The sequence below is a fragment of the Aedes albopictus genome, chromosome 2 (assembly GCF_035046485.1).
Source record: "Aedes albopictus strain Foshan chromosome 2, AalbF5, whole genome shotgun sequence".
Lineage (NCBI taxonomy): Eukaryota > Metazoa > Arthropoda > Insecta > Diptera > Culicidae > Aedes > Aedes albopictus.
Window position 1 is genome coordinate 189,433,013 of NC_085137.1, and position 15,885 is coordinate 189,448,897.

Genomic DNA, 15,885 nt, shown 5'->3' on the forward strand with positions numbered 1-15,885 from the left:
ATTCTAGATCGGAGTTGGTCAGTGTGTCCAAGCTGAGCACTGGACCCGGATGGGTCAAGAAATCCAACTTTAGACCTGAATTGAAAAAGTTGGTCGTCGCTTCATTGGACGTAGATCCGGATGGATCAAAAAGAAGGTCGAAATCCAACTCTAGATCGGAGTTGGTCAGTGTGTCCAAGCTGAGCACTGGATCCGGATGGGTCAAGAAATCCAACTTTAGACCTGAATTGAAAAGTTGGTCGTCGCTTCATTGGACGTAGATCCGGATGGATCAAAAAGAAGGTCGAAATCCAACTCTAGATCGGAGTTGGTCAGTGTGTCCAAGCTGAGCACTGGATCCGGATGGGTCAAGAAATCCAACTTTAGACCTGAATTGAAAAGTTGGTCGTCGCTTCATTGGACGTAGATCCGGATGGATCAAAAAGAAGGTCGAAATCCAACTCTAGATCGGAGTTGGTCAGTGTGTCCAAGCTGAGCACTGGACCCGGATGGGTCAAGAAATCCAACTTTAGACCTGAATTGAAAAAGCTGGTCGTCGCTTCATTGGACGTAGATCCGGATGGATCAAAAAGAAGGTCGAAATCCAACTCTAGATCGGAGTTGGTCAGTGTGTCCAAGCTGAGCACTGGATCCGGATGGGTCAAGAAATCCAACTTTAGACCTGAATTGAAAAAGTTGGTCGTCGCTTCATTGGACGTAGATCCGGATGGATCAAAAAGAAGGTCGAAATCCAACTCTAGATCGGAGTTGGTCAGTGTGTCCAAGCTGAGCACTGGACCCGGATGGGTCAAGAAATCTTACTTTAGAACTGAATTGAAAAAGTAAGTCATCGCTTCATTGGACGGAGATCCGGATGGATCAAACGGAAGGTCGAAATTGTCAGAGATGAATGTCAGAATGAATAGCTCTTCAAATGCAAATGAAAATGGAAATCTGTTAGAAGAAGTTTTCAAGCAAATGTTGGATTTTTTTCTGAGCCTGATCACCTCAATCCAAGATAGTGTAAGTGAGGTCAGAGATTGTGAAGAGCAAGGACTGGAAATCTGTTAGAAGTTTTCAAGCAAATGTTGGAATCTTTTTCTGAGCTTCACGCTAGATAGGAGTAATTGAGCCTGAACACCTCAATCCAAGATAGTGTAAGTGAGGTCAGAGATTGTAAAGAGCTAGGATTGGAAATCTGTTAGAAGAAATTTTCAAGCAAATATTGGAATCTTTTTCTGAGCTTGACGCTAGATTGGAGTTATTGAGCCTGAACACCTCAATCCAAGATAGTGTAAGTGAGGTCAGAGATTGTGAAGAGCTAGGACTGGAAATCTGTTAGAAGTTTTCAAGCAAATGTTGGAATCTTTTTCTGAGCTTCACGCTAGATAGGAGTAATTGAGCCTGAACACCTCAATCCAAGATAGTGTAAGTGAGGTCAGAGATTGTAAAGAGCTAGGATTGGAAATCTGTTAGAAGAAATTTTCAAGCAAATATTGGAATCTTTTTCTGAGCTTGACGCTAGATTGGAGTTATTGAGCCTGAACACCTCAATCCAAGATAGTGTAAGTGAGGTCAGAGATTGTGAAGAGCTAGGACTGGAAATCTGTTAGAAGAAGTTTTCAAGCAAATGTTGGAATCTTTTTCTGAGCTTGACGCTAGATTGGAGTTATTGAGCCTGAACACCTCAATCCAAGATAGTGTAAGTGAGGTCAGAGATTGTGAAGAGCTAGGACTGGAAATCTGTTAGAAGTTTTCAAGCAAATGTTGAAATCTTTTTCTGAGCTTGACGCTAGATTGGAGTTATTGAGCCTGAACACCTCAATCCAAGATAGTGTAAGTGAGGTCAGAGATTGTGAAGAGCTAGGACTGGAAATCTGTTAGAAGAAGTTTCATGCAAATTTTGAAATCTTTTTCTGAGCTTGACGCTAGATTGGAGTTATTGAGCCTGAACACCTCAATCCAAGATAGTGTAAGTGAGGTCAGAGATTGTGAAGAGCTAGGACTGGAAATCTGTTAGAAGAAGTTTTCAAGCAAATGTTGGAATCTTTTCCTGAGCTTGACGCTAGATTAACGTTATTGAGCCTGAACACCTCAATCCAAGATAGTGTAAGTGAGGTCAGAGATTGTGAAGAGCAAGGACTGGAAATCTGTTAGAAGCAGTTTTGAAGCAAATGTTGGAATCTTTTTCTGAGCTTCACGCTAGATAGGAGTAATTGAGCCTGAACACCTCAATCCAAGATAGTGTAAGTGAGGTCAGAGATTGTAAAGAGCTAGGATTGGATATCTGTTAGAAGAAATTTTCAAGCAAATGTTGGAATCTTTTTCTGAGCTTGACGCTAGATTAGAGTTATTGAGCCTGAACACCTCAATCCAAGATAGTGTAAGTGAGGTCAGAGATTGTGAAGAGCAAGGACTGGAAATCTGTTAGAAGAGGTTTTCAAACAAATGTTGGAATCTTTTTCTGAGCTTGACGCTAGATTGGAGTTATTGAGCCTGAACACCTCAATCCAAGATAGTGTAAGTGAGGTCAGAGATTGTAAAGAGCAAGGATTGGAAATCTGTTAGAAGAAATTTTCAAGCAAATGTTGAAATCTTTATTTGAGCTTGATGCTAGATTGGAGTTATTCAGCCTGAATACCTGAATCCAAGATTGTGTAAGTGAGGTCAGAGATTGTGAAGAGCTAGGACTGGAAATCTGTTAGAAGAAGTTTTCAAGCAAATGTTGGAATCTTTTTCTGACCTTGACGCTAGATTGGAGTTATTGAGCCTGAACACCTCAATCCAAGATAGTGTAAGTGAGGTCAGAGATTGTGAAGAGCTAGGACTGGAAATCTGTTAGAAGAAGTTTTCAAGCAAATGTTGGAATCTTTTTCTGACCTTGACGCTAGATTGGAGTTATTGAGCCTGAACACCTCAATCCAAGATAGTGTAAGTGAGGTCAGAGATTGTGAAGAGCAAGGACTGGAAATCTGTTAGAAGCAGTTTTGAAGCAAATGTTGGAATCTTTTTCTGAGCTTCACGCTAGATAGGAGTAATTGAGCCTGAACACCTCAATCCAAGATAGTGTAAGTGAGGTCAGATATTGTGAAGAGCTAGGACTGGAAATCTGTTAGAAGAGGTTTTCAAACAAATGTTGGAATCTTTTTCTGAGCTTGACGCTAGATTGGAGTTATTGAGCCTGAACACCTCAATCCAAGATAATGAAAGTGAGGTCAGAGATTGTGAAGAGCAAGGACTGGAAATCTGTTAGAAGCAGTTTTGAAGCAAATGTTGGAATCTTTTTCTGAGCTTCACGCTAGATAGGAGTAATTGAGCCTGAACACCTCAATCCAAGATAGTGAAAGTGAGGTCAGAGATTGTGAAGAGCTAGGACTGGAAATCTGTTAGAAGAGGTTTTCAAACAAATGTTGGAATCTTTTTCTGAGCTTGACGCTAGATTGGAGTTATTGAGCCTGAACACCTCAATCCAAGATAGTGAAAGTGAGGTCAGAGATTGTGAAGAGCTAGGACTGGAAATCTGTTAGAAATTTTCAAGCAAATGTTGGAATCTTTTTCTGAGCTTGACGCTAGATTGGAGTTATTGAGCCTGAACACCTCAATCCAAGATAGTGTAAGTGAGGTCAGAGATTGTAAAGAGCAAGGATTGGAAATCTGTTAGAAGAAATTTTCAAGCAAATGTTGGAATCTTTTTCTGAGCTTGACGCTAGATTGGAGTTGTTGAGCCTGAACACCTCAATCCAAGATAGTGTAGGTGAGGTCAGAGATTGTGAAGAGCTAGGACTGGAAATCTGTTGGAAGTTTTCAAGCAAATGTTGAAATATTTTTCTGAGCTTGACGCTAGATTGGAGTTATTGAGCCTGAACACCTCAATCCAAGATAGTGTAAGTGAGGTCAGAGATTGTGAAGTGCTAGGACTGGAAATCTGTTATAAGCAGTTTTGAAGCAAATGTTGGAATCTTTTTCTGAGCTTCACGCTAGATAGGAGTAATTGGCTTCTTTAGCGGTGTTGAGATAATTCCATATTCTGAATCTGCATGCAAAACTGAGCCGAAATCCAAATTTTCATTAATTTTGGTGCCCGGGAACCTATTTAAAAATAAATTTGAAGTTTGTATGGTAGCGATTTGTCGAATCACCCCTCGTCGCATTTTGTACTGGGAGGAGCTGTCAAACAGTTGCCCAGCTGTCAAAAGGTGATTTCGAAAAATCTCTTTGAAATTGATTTTAGGTACCAAAATAAAGTTCTAAAAATCTGAAAAAAATCATAGTGGCTCAGAAAAAGGTGCTCTCTCGTATAAAATCAAAAAATCGATACATTTTTCTTAATTTAAAAACCCAATTGAGCCTGAACACCTCAATCCAAGATAGTGTAAGTGAGGTCAGAGATTGTGAAGAGCTAGGACTGGAAATCTGTTAGAAGAAGTTGTCAAGCAAATGTTGAAATCTTTTTCTGAGCTTGATGCTAGATTGGAGTTATTCAGCCTGAATACCTGAATCCAAGATAGTGTAAGTGAGGTCAGAGATTGTGAAGAGCTAGGACTGGAAATCTGTTGGAAGTTTTCAAGCAAATGTTGAAATCTTTTTCTGACCTTGACGCTAGATTGGAGTTATTGAGCCTGAACACCTCAATCCAAGATAGTGTAAGTGAGGTCAGAGATTGTGAAGAGCTAGGACTGGAAATCTGTTAGAAGTTTTCAAGCAAATGTTGGAATCTTTTTCTGAGCTTGACGCTAGATTGGAGTTATTGAGCCTGAACACCTCAATCCAAGATAGTGTAAGTGAGGTCAGAGATTGTGAAAAGCTAGGACTGGAAATCTGTTAGAAGAAGTTGTCAAGCAAATGTTGAAATCTTTTTTTGAGCTTGATGCTAGATTGGAGTTATTCAGCCTGAATACCTGAATCCAAGATAGTGTAAGTGAGGTCAGAGATTGTGAAGAGCTAGGACTGGAAATCTGTTGGAAGTTTTCAAGCAAATGTTGAAATCTTTTTCTGAGCTTGACGCTAGATTGGAGTTGTTGAGCCTGAACACCTCAATCCAAGATAGTGTAAGTGAGGTCAGAGATTGTGAAGTGCTAGGACTGGAAATCTGTTATAAGCAGTTTTGAAGCAAATGTTGGAATCTTTTTCTGAGCTTCACGCTAGATAGGAGTAATTGAGCCTGAACACCTCAATCCAAGATAGTGTAAGTGAGGTCAGAGATTGTGAAGAGCTAGGACTGGAAATCTGTTAGAAGAAGTTTTCATGCAAATGTTGGAATCTTTTTCTGAGCTTGACGCTAGATTGGAGTTATTGAGCCTGAACACCTCAATCCAAGATAGTGTAAGTGAGGTCAGAGATTATGAAGAGCTAGGACTGGAAATCTGTTGGAAGAATTTTTGAAGCAAATTTTCTGAGCTTAACGCAATATAGATTGGGGCAATTGAGCATGAACTGAACACCTTATTTCAAGATAGTGTAAATGAGGTCAGAGCTGGCGAATAGCTAGAAATGGAAATCTGTTGAAAGAGGATTTAGTTTGCGAAAGGTTAGAAATGAAAATCTGTTGAAAGAAGTTTTGAAGCAAATGTTACAATCTTATTCTGAGGTTGACGCTAGATTGGAGCTATTGAGTTTGAACACCTCAATCCAAGATAGTGTAAGTGAGGTTAGAGCCAGGGTCAGAGATTGTGAAATGGAAATGGAAATGTGATAGAAGAAGTTTTGAAGGAAATGTTAAAATCTTTTTCTGAGCTCGACGCTATTAATTACACTATCATTATGTAAATGCTCAGAGTACCCCTTAATCCAAGATTTTGCTATTGGCATTTTAAAGATAACTAGAAATAAGAAGATGATTATAATAAAAAAAACGGAGCGCAGTGCAGGTTTTTTTTTAATTGTTTTTTCTTCAAATTTGATTGGTCCTTTTTATTGTAGAGTGTATCAATATCTGTGGTAAGTATTATATCATATTGATTATAATGATTATTGATTTTCTCTTTCAGGATTTCATCAAACCTGGAAAATCAACTACCAACATATACCTTGATTAGAAGAATATCATTAAAAACTTTACAATGTATCTTTTACTAAAAAATGTTATTTCTTAAATTTATGTCTACGCTTTAGATATTTTTTATAAAAAAAATTTTCCTTATCAAGTAATTTTAGATACAGGAAAATCATTTGATATTTTATTATGTGAAGAGTAGGGGTGAAGGAAGATGTAGGAATTATGTGTGTTACAAAGAATGTTTATTTAGATATACCAAAGATTTAGATTTAAATATCTGTTTGGAAAACCTTTACAAAAAATATTAGAATTAAAATCAAATTCAATCACATGATTTGCGCTAGTGTGCTAGTTCACAATTGGAACGATTCGGAAAATGGACAGGCTCGAAGGATGAAGAGGAAAGAAAAGCGTGTGTTGCTGCACGAGCAAGTTTTCAAGAGCCGACCTGAACGACGCCGGCCAGCTAATGGATGGTACGCAATATGCGGAGAGGAGAAAGAAAAACAGGTAGAAAGAGAAAGATTCATTTGAATGGGCATAAACGGGAGAGTGACAACAGATGATGAGTTTGTAGAATGATGTTATGGAGTAATGATGTGCGCGTTGTTAGTGAGTTGAAAAATGTGTAGAATAAAAAAATGGAGTGTGCAAAAGTGGAATTCTACTTGGTATTTATTTAAAATTCACGAATCCCGACAGTAAGGTTCTAAAGCAGCACTATATTTACCATTGACCACCACCGCCGCCATCCCGTCGACCAATTTTTTCTTGGCCTTCTCGCTCATTGGCAGCGAACCGGTCAGCCATCTGGCGAATCTCGTCGGTACTTCCTGCTCGGCTTTCTTCAAAATTTTTATCAGGTCCGAAGCCACCGCCCAGTCGTTTCGCGTGAAGCTCAGGAAAACTACACTTCGCGACTTGTCCAGTCCAATCGGTGCACATACTCCTCTATATTCCACGGGAAATCGCAATTCACAACGTGTGAAATGTCATCGATGTATTACCCTCGTGAGGCCACATCCGTTGCGCAAAGGACCCAAACATTGTCAGATTTGATGTCCTCCAGGGTCTGCTCACGGTCAGCCTGTTCCCGATCGCCGTGTAAGCTGGTACAAGTTATGCCGGACAGAACAAGTTCGCTCGATAGTTCATCGGCCCTCTTCTTCCGGCCGCAAAAGATGATGATCTTGTCTTTGGGCTCTATGTTGATCACGAAGTTCGTCACCCGTATATACTTATTCGGTGACGGTGTGCATTGCGGCCAGATACAGCGTTCCGACGTACACCTGGACCGGATTGTTCATGTAGCTTTGGACCAACCGGCGGACACCGGGTGGCCACGTCGCACTCGTCATGATAGTCTACCGATCGAGCCGGATGTCCAGCAGGAGTTTTCGAATTTGCGGTTCGAAGCCCACCTCGTCCAATACCAGATAGGCAATGATGATAAAATATCGATGACGTTGGCAGCCACTAGATCGTTCAGCTGACCGGGCGTAGCAATGATGATCTCCACGCCACCTTTAACCTTCTTGTTCTGCGCTTTCCGACCGCCACTACCGTTCGTACAAATTGCTTCGATGTCCCGAATAGTTGAAATACTTCCTCGATTTGCAGGGCCAGTTACTTCCTCGTGGCCAGTGGCTTGAATACTTCCTCGATTTGCAGGGCCAGCTGGTGCCATCACTAGAACGTTCCATCCGCCCCGGGCTTCGGCTTGATTTCCTCCAACATTCACGTAAATCCTGCACTGGGTTTGGAATCGGTGCCGTCGGTGTGTCCGCATCCTCGAAGGTACGATCCACGACGATATTGTTATCCGCGGCTCGAAACTCACCGGCACCTATTTCGATCAGAGAAAAGTGCAGTTTGACATTTCTGAATGTAAACATAAGAAGGGGTGCCAGACGTTGCTTATTTTCTGAGGTGAAAAAAAAAAGATCACCATTTCAGGGTTGCCAAAAACAACCAAAAATTACTTCGCATGATGATTTTTATTTGAAAATGTGGTGAGTTTCTCAGTTTTTGAAAAATTGTAAGAAAATCAGGATAGCATACAAAAAAAATCTGAAAGCGGCAATTATCATCAAAAGCAATTGTCTTTCGAAGAAAAATATAAAAACCCGATTTAATCCACCTATGGTGAACAGAACCCTTCTTACACTTATTAAAATTAGTGTTGTATTATTTGTATTTAACATGTTTATTTTGTGTAATTGACCAAAAGTTCTGGAAAATACTGTGGATTTGGCATCTAGTGGATTGGTTTCCAAAATAGCATCATAGACCATGGACTAAGCTACCAGAAATGCCAGACACCTCCTAGAATCTGGTATGGAATGTTTAAAAAATAGCTTATACATTCTGGAATATTGTATCTTTTGTTAACTGCCAAAAGATCGATTAACAAATGGGTAAGAAAATCAGCGAGATACACTTTGTCTAATATATCTTAATCAGTCGATTAATTTAGCTCCGAAGTACTTAGTATTCATGGTTATGGTGTAGAAAGGACAAAAACGATATATCTACACTCAGAAGAAATAAAATATTAAATTTAAAAGTTCTGCACTTAGATTGTTACCAGTTGCTTTTGCACTTGGAAAATAAGTGCAGGGCTATCAAATCTTTGCCGATTCAATCATGATAGAATTTATGTGCGTCGCTATTGATTTTCAATCGTTCAGTACATAGTTTTCATTAGGACAAATAATAACATGATTTGCAAGTGGAATTAGCTTCAAAATGTAAATAAATCAAAATTTCGCTTAGTCTATGCAATCAATCAGATTTTATTGATCTTAACCGCCATCTTAACACTTGACTTAGATACTTTTAGCTGTCCATATAGCACGTCGTCACTGGTCACTGCAAGCTTCCAGTCGCAGCTGCATCCGGCAGCTCCCAAATCGTTCACGAGCTCATTCCTGGTGACGGTGGAGAAGTGTTCGATAAAGTGCGATTCTATAGAAAATACAAAAGGGATGCATGTAGTTTGATAAAGTTTCTGAATAACACGTTGACTTCTTACCTTCAAAAACAGCAGCGACTCGATCCACGGAGCCCACGTATGAAAAAGAAAATTTCTACGACAAAATGTATGTCGTCTGCGCGCGCCATGTTCGTTTCATGTTTGTTATGCTTGTGCTTGGGTTTTATGTTGAAACGGTTGCTTTTTATATTGCTATACTTCAAATATATAATAAAAAGAATGAAATATAAGAATGTAACTTTTAATTTTCATAAGTTGCACATAGAATGATTTTTTTCTCTCTCGTTCGTAATCTATGTGCTTTCTGCACTTAGATTCTATCAATAAATTAATTTGAGTGTACTAAGTTAATCAGTTTTGGCATTAACTAGTTATTTTGGCTATCCGGTTCTTACATTTTTCCCACAATATATAAATTCAAAGCTTTCATTTAACATCTTGTTAGTTTTAATCAGTCTTGCGAATAATCGCGACCATCGCGAGACAATCACTTAAACCGTTTTCTGGAGTCACCCTTCCCAAGGTGATACGAACCAGCTAGCATGTCACGACTGGAATGACAAACATGTTGTGGTTACCACCCTTCGCAGCTTTGCAGAGATAGCAGTTGCTGAGTATGCTTCAGGCTGGTTGCGAGAGAATCAATCTCTCTGAGCAACGATGCATAACGGGCGAAGTGAAAGCGTTTGCCATAGCCAGGGCGAACTGCGTGGTGCGCTCAATGTGTGCGTTTAAACTGAGCTATGCAAAACGAATAGAATTTATGACGTAGTACCGTGCTTGTGATAATACACATGCATAGTTTTACATGCTGTGTCGCGTGCATCTGCTTGAGGCGACGGAGAGAGTCATGACACTCGCATGAGCCGTATCCAAGTCAGGATGATTGTAGCAAAACAAGGGTGACCGGGTGACTTTGATGGGAATCTGTCTTTTCTGGTGTTTGCGACTGTAGAGAGAGCGAATCAGAAACCGCAGAGACAGGGTGATACAAGTTTGGTGTTTATCAGCTTTTTTGTAACTTGTACGCTGATGCTTCGCGACACTGGTTTTAATAGAATTCCTGTGTATTTGTAATTTGTTATTTATAATTTTATTGAAAACAATAACCTGCTAGTATACACTTTTCATGAGGTCATCATTATTTATTGAAAACAATTTTCCATAGACTGGTCAAAAACTAATGCAAGATAACAAGCGAATATAATAATAAAAAAGAATTTATTAAAATACTCTTCGTAAGATATCTCAGTAATCAAATGTCGAATCGACATAAAATTTCAGGGCCTTTTACAAGGATATTGTAGCTTTCATTTGGTGCTTAGAGAACCCAAATCGGTTGACAGACGGCTGAGATATTTATTATGGTACCCTTGGTCAAAAATCTCTCAAAAAGTTAACCTGTATTACTCCCAAGTACTCTTTGAAAGATATCTCGATAACCAAATGTCCAATCCTAATGAAATTGTATAGGGTTCTACTACAATGTTGTAGCTTTCATTTGGAGCCAGGAGAACCGAAATCGGTTGACAGACGGCTAAGATATTTATTATGATACAATTGGTCAAAAATCTCAAAAGGTTTAGTTGTATAAATCCTAAGTACTCTTCGAAAGATATCTCTGTAACCAAATATCCAATCGAAATAAAATTTCTGGGCAATCTACTAGGATGCTGTAGCTTTCATTTGGTGCCAAGAGAACCCAAATCGATTGACAAACGGCCGAAATATTTATTATGATACACTTGGTCAAAAATCTTAAAAAGTGTAGATGTATGTCTTATAAGTACTCTTCGAGAGATATCTCGGTAACCAAACGTCCAATCGAAAAAAAATTCAATAGCGTTCTACTAGGATGTGGTAGCTTTCATTTGCTTCCAAGAGAACTCAAATCGGTTGACAGACGGCTGAGAAACGTGCGTGACTTTTTTTTGTAACGCACATACACACACACACACACACATACACACATACACACATACACACACACACATACAGACATTTGCTCAGTTCGTCGAGCTGAGTTCATTGGTATATGAGACTCGGCCCTCCGGGCCTCGGATCGAAAGTCGGTTTTTCGAGCGATATTTATACCCTTCTTATGGGTGTAAGAAGGATAAAAAGGCTTTTCCTACATACATTCCGTGATATTTTTGCTACTGTTTATTAAGCTCAAATATTACAAAGAGATAGTAGCTTTTCTGTATTTGTTGCAATTGCATTTTCATGCAGAGCTCCTTGAGAAACCAAATATGATCATAAAAAATCTGTTGACAAACGTCTGAGAAATGTATTATGATACATTTTATCAAAAATCTCTCAAAAGCGTAAATTTCATTACTCCTTAGTACTCGTGGAAAGATATCTCGGAAACAAAATGTCCAAACGGCATGAAATTTAATAGCATACTACTTGGATGCTGTAGCTTTCATTTGATGCTGAGAGAACTCAAATCGATTGCACACGGCTGATTCATTTATTATGAAGCATTTTGTCAAAGACCTCTTAAAAAGTTAAGTTGTATTACTCCAAAGTACTCCCCGAAAGATATCTCGGTTACAAAATGTCCAATCGGAATGAAATTCAAAAGCGTTCTTCTAGGGTGCAGTAGCTTTCGTTTCGGGCCTTAAGAACCCGAATCGGTTGATAGACGGCTGAGAAATTTATGGTGATACACTTTGTCAAAAATATCTAAAATAATTAAGTTGTACTACTCCCTAGCACTCTTTGAAAGATATCTCGGTAACCGAACGTCCAATCAAAAAAAAATCAATAGCGTTCTACTAGGATGTAGTAGCTTTCGTTTGGGGCCTTAAGAACCCAAATCGGTTGATAGACGGCTGAGAAATTTATGGTGATACACTTTGTCAAAAATATCTAAAATAATTAAGTTGTACTACTCCCTAGCACTCTTTGAAAGATATCTCGGTAACCGAACGTCCAATCAAAATAAAATTCAATAGCGTTCTACTAGGATGTAGTAGCTTTCATTTGCTTCCAAGAGAACTCAAATCGGTCAACAGATGGCTGAGAACCGTGAGTGACATTTTTTTGTAACATACATACACACACACATACACACACACATACATACACACACACGCACATACAGACATTTGCTCAATTCGTCGAGCTGAGTTGATTGGTATATGTGACTCGGCCCTGCGGGCCTCGGATCGAAAGTCGGTTTTCCAAGCGGTATTTATACCCTTCTTATGGGTGTAAGAAGGGTAAAAAGGCTTTTCCTACATACATTCCGTGATATTTTTGCTACTGTTTATTAAGCTCAAATATTACAAAGAGATAGTAGCTTTTATGTATTTGTTGCAATTGCATTTTCATGCAGAGCTCCTTGAGAAACCAAATATGATCATAAAAAATCTGTTGACAAACGTCTGAGAAATGTATTATGATACATTTTATCAAAAATCTCTCAAAAGCGTAAATTTCATTACTCCTTAGTACTCGTGGAAAGATATCTCGGAAACAAAATGTCCAAACGGCATGAAATTTAATAGCATACTACTTGGATGCTGTAGCTTTCATTTGATGCTGAGAGAACTCAAATCGATTGCACACGGCTGATTCATTTATTATGAAGCATTTTGTCAAAGACCTCTTAAAAAGTTAAGTTGTATTACTCCAAAGTACTCCCCGAAAGATATCTCGGTTACAAAATGTCCAATCGGAATGAAATTCAAAAGCGTTCTTCTAGGGTGCAGTAGCTTTCGTTTCGGGCCTTAAGAACCCGAATCGGTTGATAGACGGCTGAGAAATTTATGGTGATACACTTTGTCAAAAATATCTAAAATAATTAAGTTGTACTACTCCCTAGCACTCTTTGAAAGATATCTCGGTAACCGAACGTCCAATCAAAAAAAAATCAATAGCGTTCTACTACACGGAACTACAAATGAACCCAAATTTAAGTTGTTTTGACGCAATCCCGGTCTTCCGTGGAATTACTCAAATTTGCGTCAAACAGCGATAGTGGCGAGTGAGTAGTTCTCGTTTGAGAGCTGCAAAAAAATTAACCCAGTGGTAAGTTATTTTCACCCAACGGAGGCCTCAATTGACGCAAATTTGGGTTAACTCAAGAAAACCCAAATTTGGCTTCTTCCACGGAAGAGCAGCGGATGAGTCGGTGCTTCTCTCTTTGTTTTCGAAAACATTGCGGTGGGGCGAGGGAGAAAACAACCCAACTTTGAGTTAAAACTTTAAGCAGTTTAGTCAAATTTGAGTTTTTAAAACTTATTCTTTGGGTTATAATATTTTTCCGTGTAGGATGTAGTAGCTTTCGTTTGGGGCCTTAAGAACCCAAATCGGTTGATAGACGGCTGAGAAATTTATGGTGATACACTTTGTCAAAAATATCTAAAATAATTAAGTTGTACTACTCCCTAGCACTCTTTGAAAGATATCTCGGTAACCGAACGTCCAATCAAAATAAAATTCAATAGCGTTCTACTAGGATGTAGTAGCTTTCATTTGCTTCCAAGAGAACCTAAATCGGTCAACAGATGGCTGAGAACCGTGAGTGACATTTTTTTGTAACATACATACACACACACATACACACACACACATACACACACACACGCACATACAGACATTTGCTCAATTCGTCGAGCTGAGTTGATTGGTATATGTGACTCGGCCCTGCGGGCCTCGGATCGAAAGTCGGTTTTCCAAGCGGTATTTATACCCTTCTTATGGGTGTAAGAAGGGTAAAAAGGCTTTTCCTACATACATTCCGTGATATTTTTGCTACTGTTTATTAAGCTCAAATATTACAAAGAGATAGTAGCTTTTATGTATTTGTTGCAATTGCATTTTCATGCAGAGCTCCTTGAGAAACCAAATATGATCATAAAAAATCTGTTGACAAACGTCTGAGAAATGTATTATGATACATTTTATCAAAAATCTCTCAAAAGCGTAAATTTCATTACTCCTTAGTACTCGTGGAAAGATATCTCGGAAACAAAATGTCCAAACGGCATGAAATTTAATAGCATACTACTTGGATGCTGTAGCTTTCATTTGATGCTGAGAGAACTCAAATCGATTGCACACGGCTGATTCATTTATTATGAAGCATTTTGTCAAAGACCTCTTAAAAAGTTAAGTTGTATTACTCCAAAGTACTCCCCGAAAGATATCTCGGTTACAAAATGTCCAATCGGAATGAAATTCAAAAGCGTTCTTCTAGGGTGCAGTAGCTTTCGTTTCGGGCCTTAAGAACCCGAATCGGTTGATAGACGGCTGAGAAATTTATGGTGATACACTTTGTCAAAAATATCTAAAATAATTAAGTTGTACTACTCCCTAGCACTCTTTGAAAGATATCTCGGTAACCGAACGTCCGATCAAAAAAAAATCAATAGCGTTCTACTAGGATGTAGTAGCTTTCGTTTGGGGCCTTAAGAACCCAAATCGGTTGATAGACGGCTGAGAAATTTATGGTGATACACTTTGTCAAAAATATCTAAAATAATTAAGTTGTACTACTCCCTAGCACTCTTTGAAAGATATCTCGGTAACCGAACGTCCAATCAAAATAAAATTCAATAGCGTTCTACTAGGATGTAGTAGCTTTCATTTGCTTCCAAGAGAACTCAAATCGGTCAACAGATGGCTGAGAACCGTGAGTGACATTTTTTTGTAACATACATACACACACACATACACACACACACACATACACACACACGCACATACAGACATTTGCTCAATTCGTCGAGCTGAGTTGATTGGTATATGTGACTCGGCCCTGCGGGCCTCGGATCGAAAGTCGGTTTTCCAAGCGGTATTTATACCCTTCTTATGGGTGTAAGAAGGGTAAAAAGGGGGGTTAGGTCAGACGGGAATGGTCTATTCACGACTGGAAATTGCTTCTGACAATTATATTTTCACACATGTCGCTGCTATGTAGATTTGAACTGGATCCTCCTGCGTGATAGCCTGCCGACTTACCGCTGCGCTGCTGAAGACACTTGACAAAGTCAAGCTAACTTCAATACTGTACAAATGTGCAAAACTAGCTGCGGACAGAAAATCGATTCAAGTCAGACTTTACCACCTGTCCACTCAATCGCAGCTGTAGTACGTGGTAGTACCGTAGTACTGTGGTAGAGCGTAGGATTCTCACGCAGCGACTATCGGTTCGAATCCGGTGGGTGGAAATTTTTTTTTTTTGCTCGAGCCTAGTATTCATTGATTTGATAAATTCATATTCGACTTTTATTCGTGTATGCTTAAACAGTTGATTTTTGTAAAAGAAATAAATTAATTCTTCATTGAAACACAATGCTACTGAACTGAACTTCTATGAACTTGAAAGTTCCGACAAAGTTCCGAGTAGCATCTTAAGCAGCTTTAAAGTTCCGCGAAGTTCAGATAAAGTTCCGAATGGAACTTTCTGGTTGCTTAAGAGGCTAACAATGAGCCTTGCCAGAACTTGTGACCGGAGTTACAGCAAGGCTCATCGTTAGCCTCTTAAGCAGCCAAAAAGTTCCATTTGGAACTTCATCTAAGCTTCGCGGAACTTGAAAGTGCATTTTGTCATGGGAAGCGGAACTTTTGGTTACTTGGGATGTAAATGTGTTCACTTTCAACTGAGCATGGTCCGTAGGTGACAAGCTGTTGTGAGCATTTACTCAGGTTTCCCAATTTTATTCATATGGATTACGATGTTCGAAAAGTTAATACTCATACTTTTAGTTTTATCATACCAAGCCGAGTAAATGTTCAAGTAAAAGGTTTGACACATGCATTTTAGCAAAGTAAAAGCATTTGCTCATTTTATTCATACAACTTAATATTTATTTAACCAATACAGTTAATAAACTTAGAGTGACTGGAAAGGAGAGTGGCTTCAATGTCAAAATTGGAACAGCGATCATCTGTCAAATCC

The 15,885-nt window shown here is 39.1% G+C and overlaps 1 protein-coding gene across 1 annotated transcript; it reads right to left on the bottom strand.

The window, feature by feature from the left end:
- Positions 1-6,660: 6,660 nt before the first annotated feature.
- On the bottom strand, positions 6,661-7,763 carry LOC134286295 (probable ATP-dependent RNA helicase DDX43). The gene is made up of 3 exons (XM_062847900.1): positions 7,408-7,763; positions 6,982-7,263; positions 6,661-6,925 (listed from the first exon to the last, which is right to left on the bottom strand). Exons 1-3 carry the CDS (start codon positions 7,761-7,763, stop codon positions 6,661-6,663), a joined length of 903 nt encoding a protein of 300 aa, XP_062703884.1.
- Between the last annotated feature and the right edge of the window lie 8,122 nt (positions 7,764-15,885).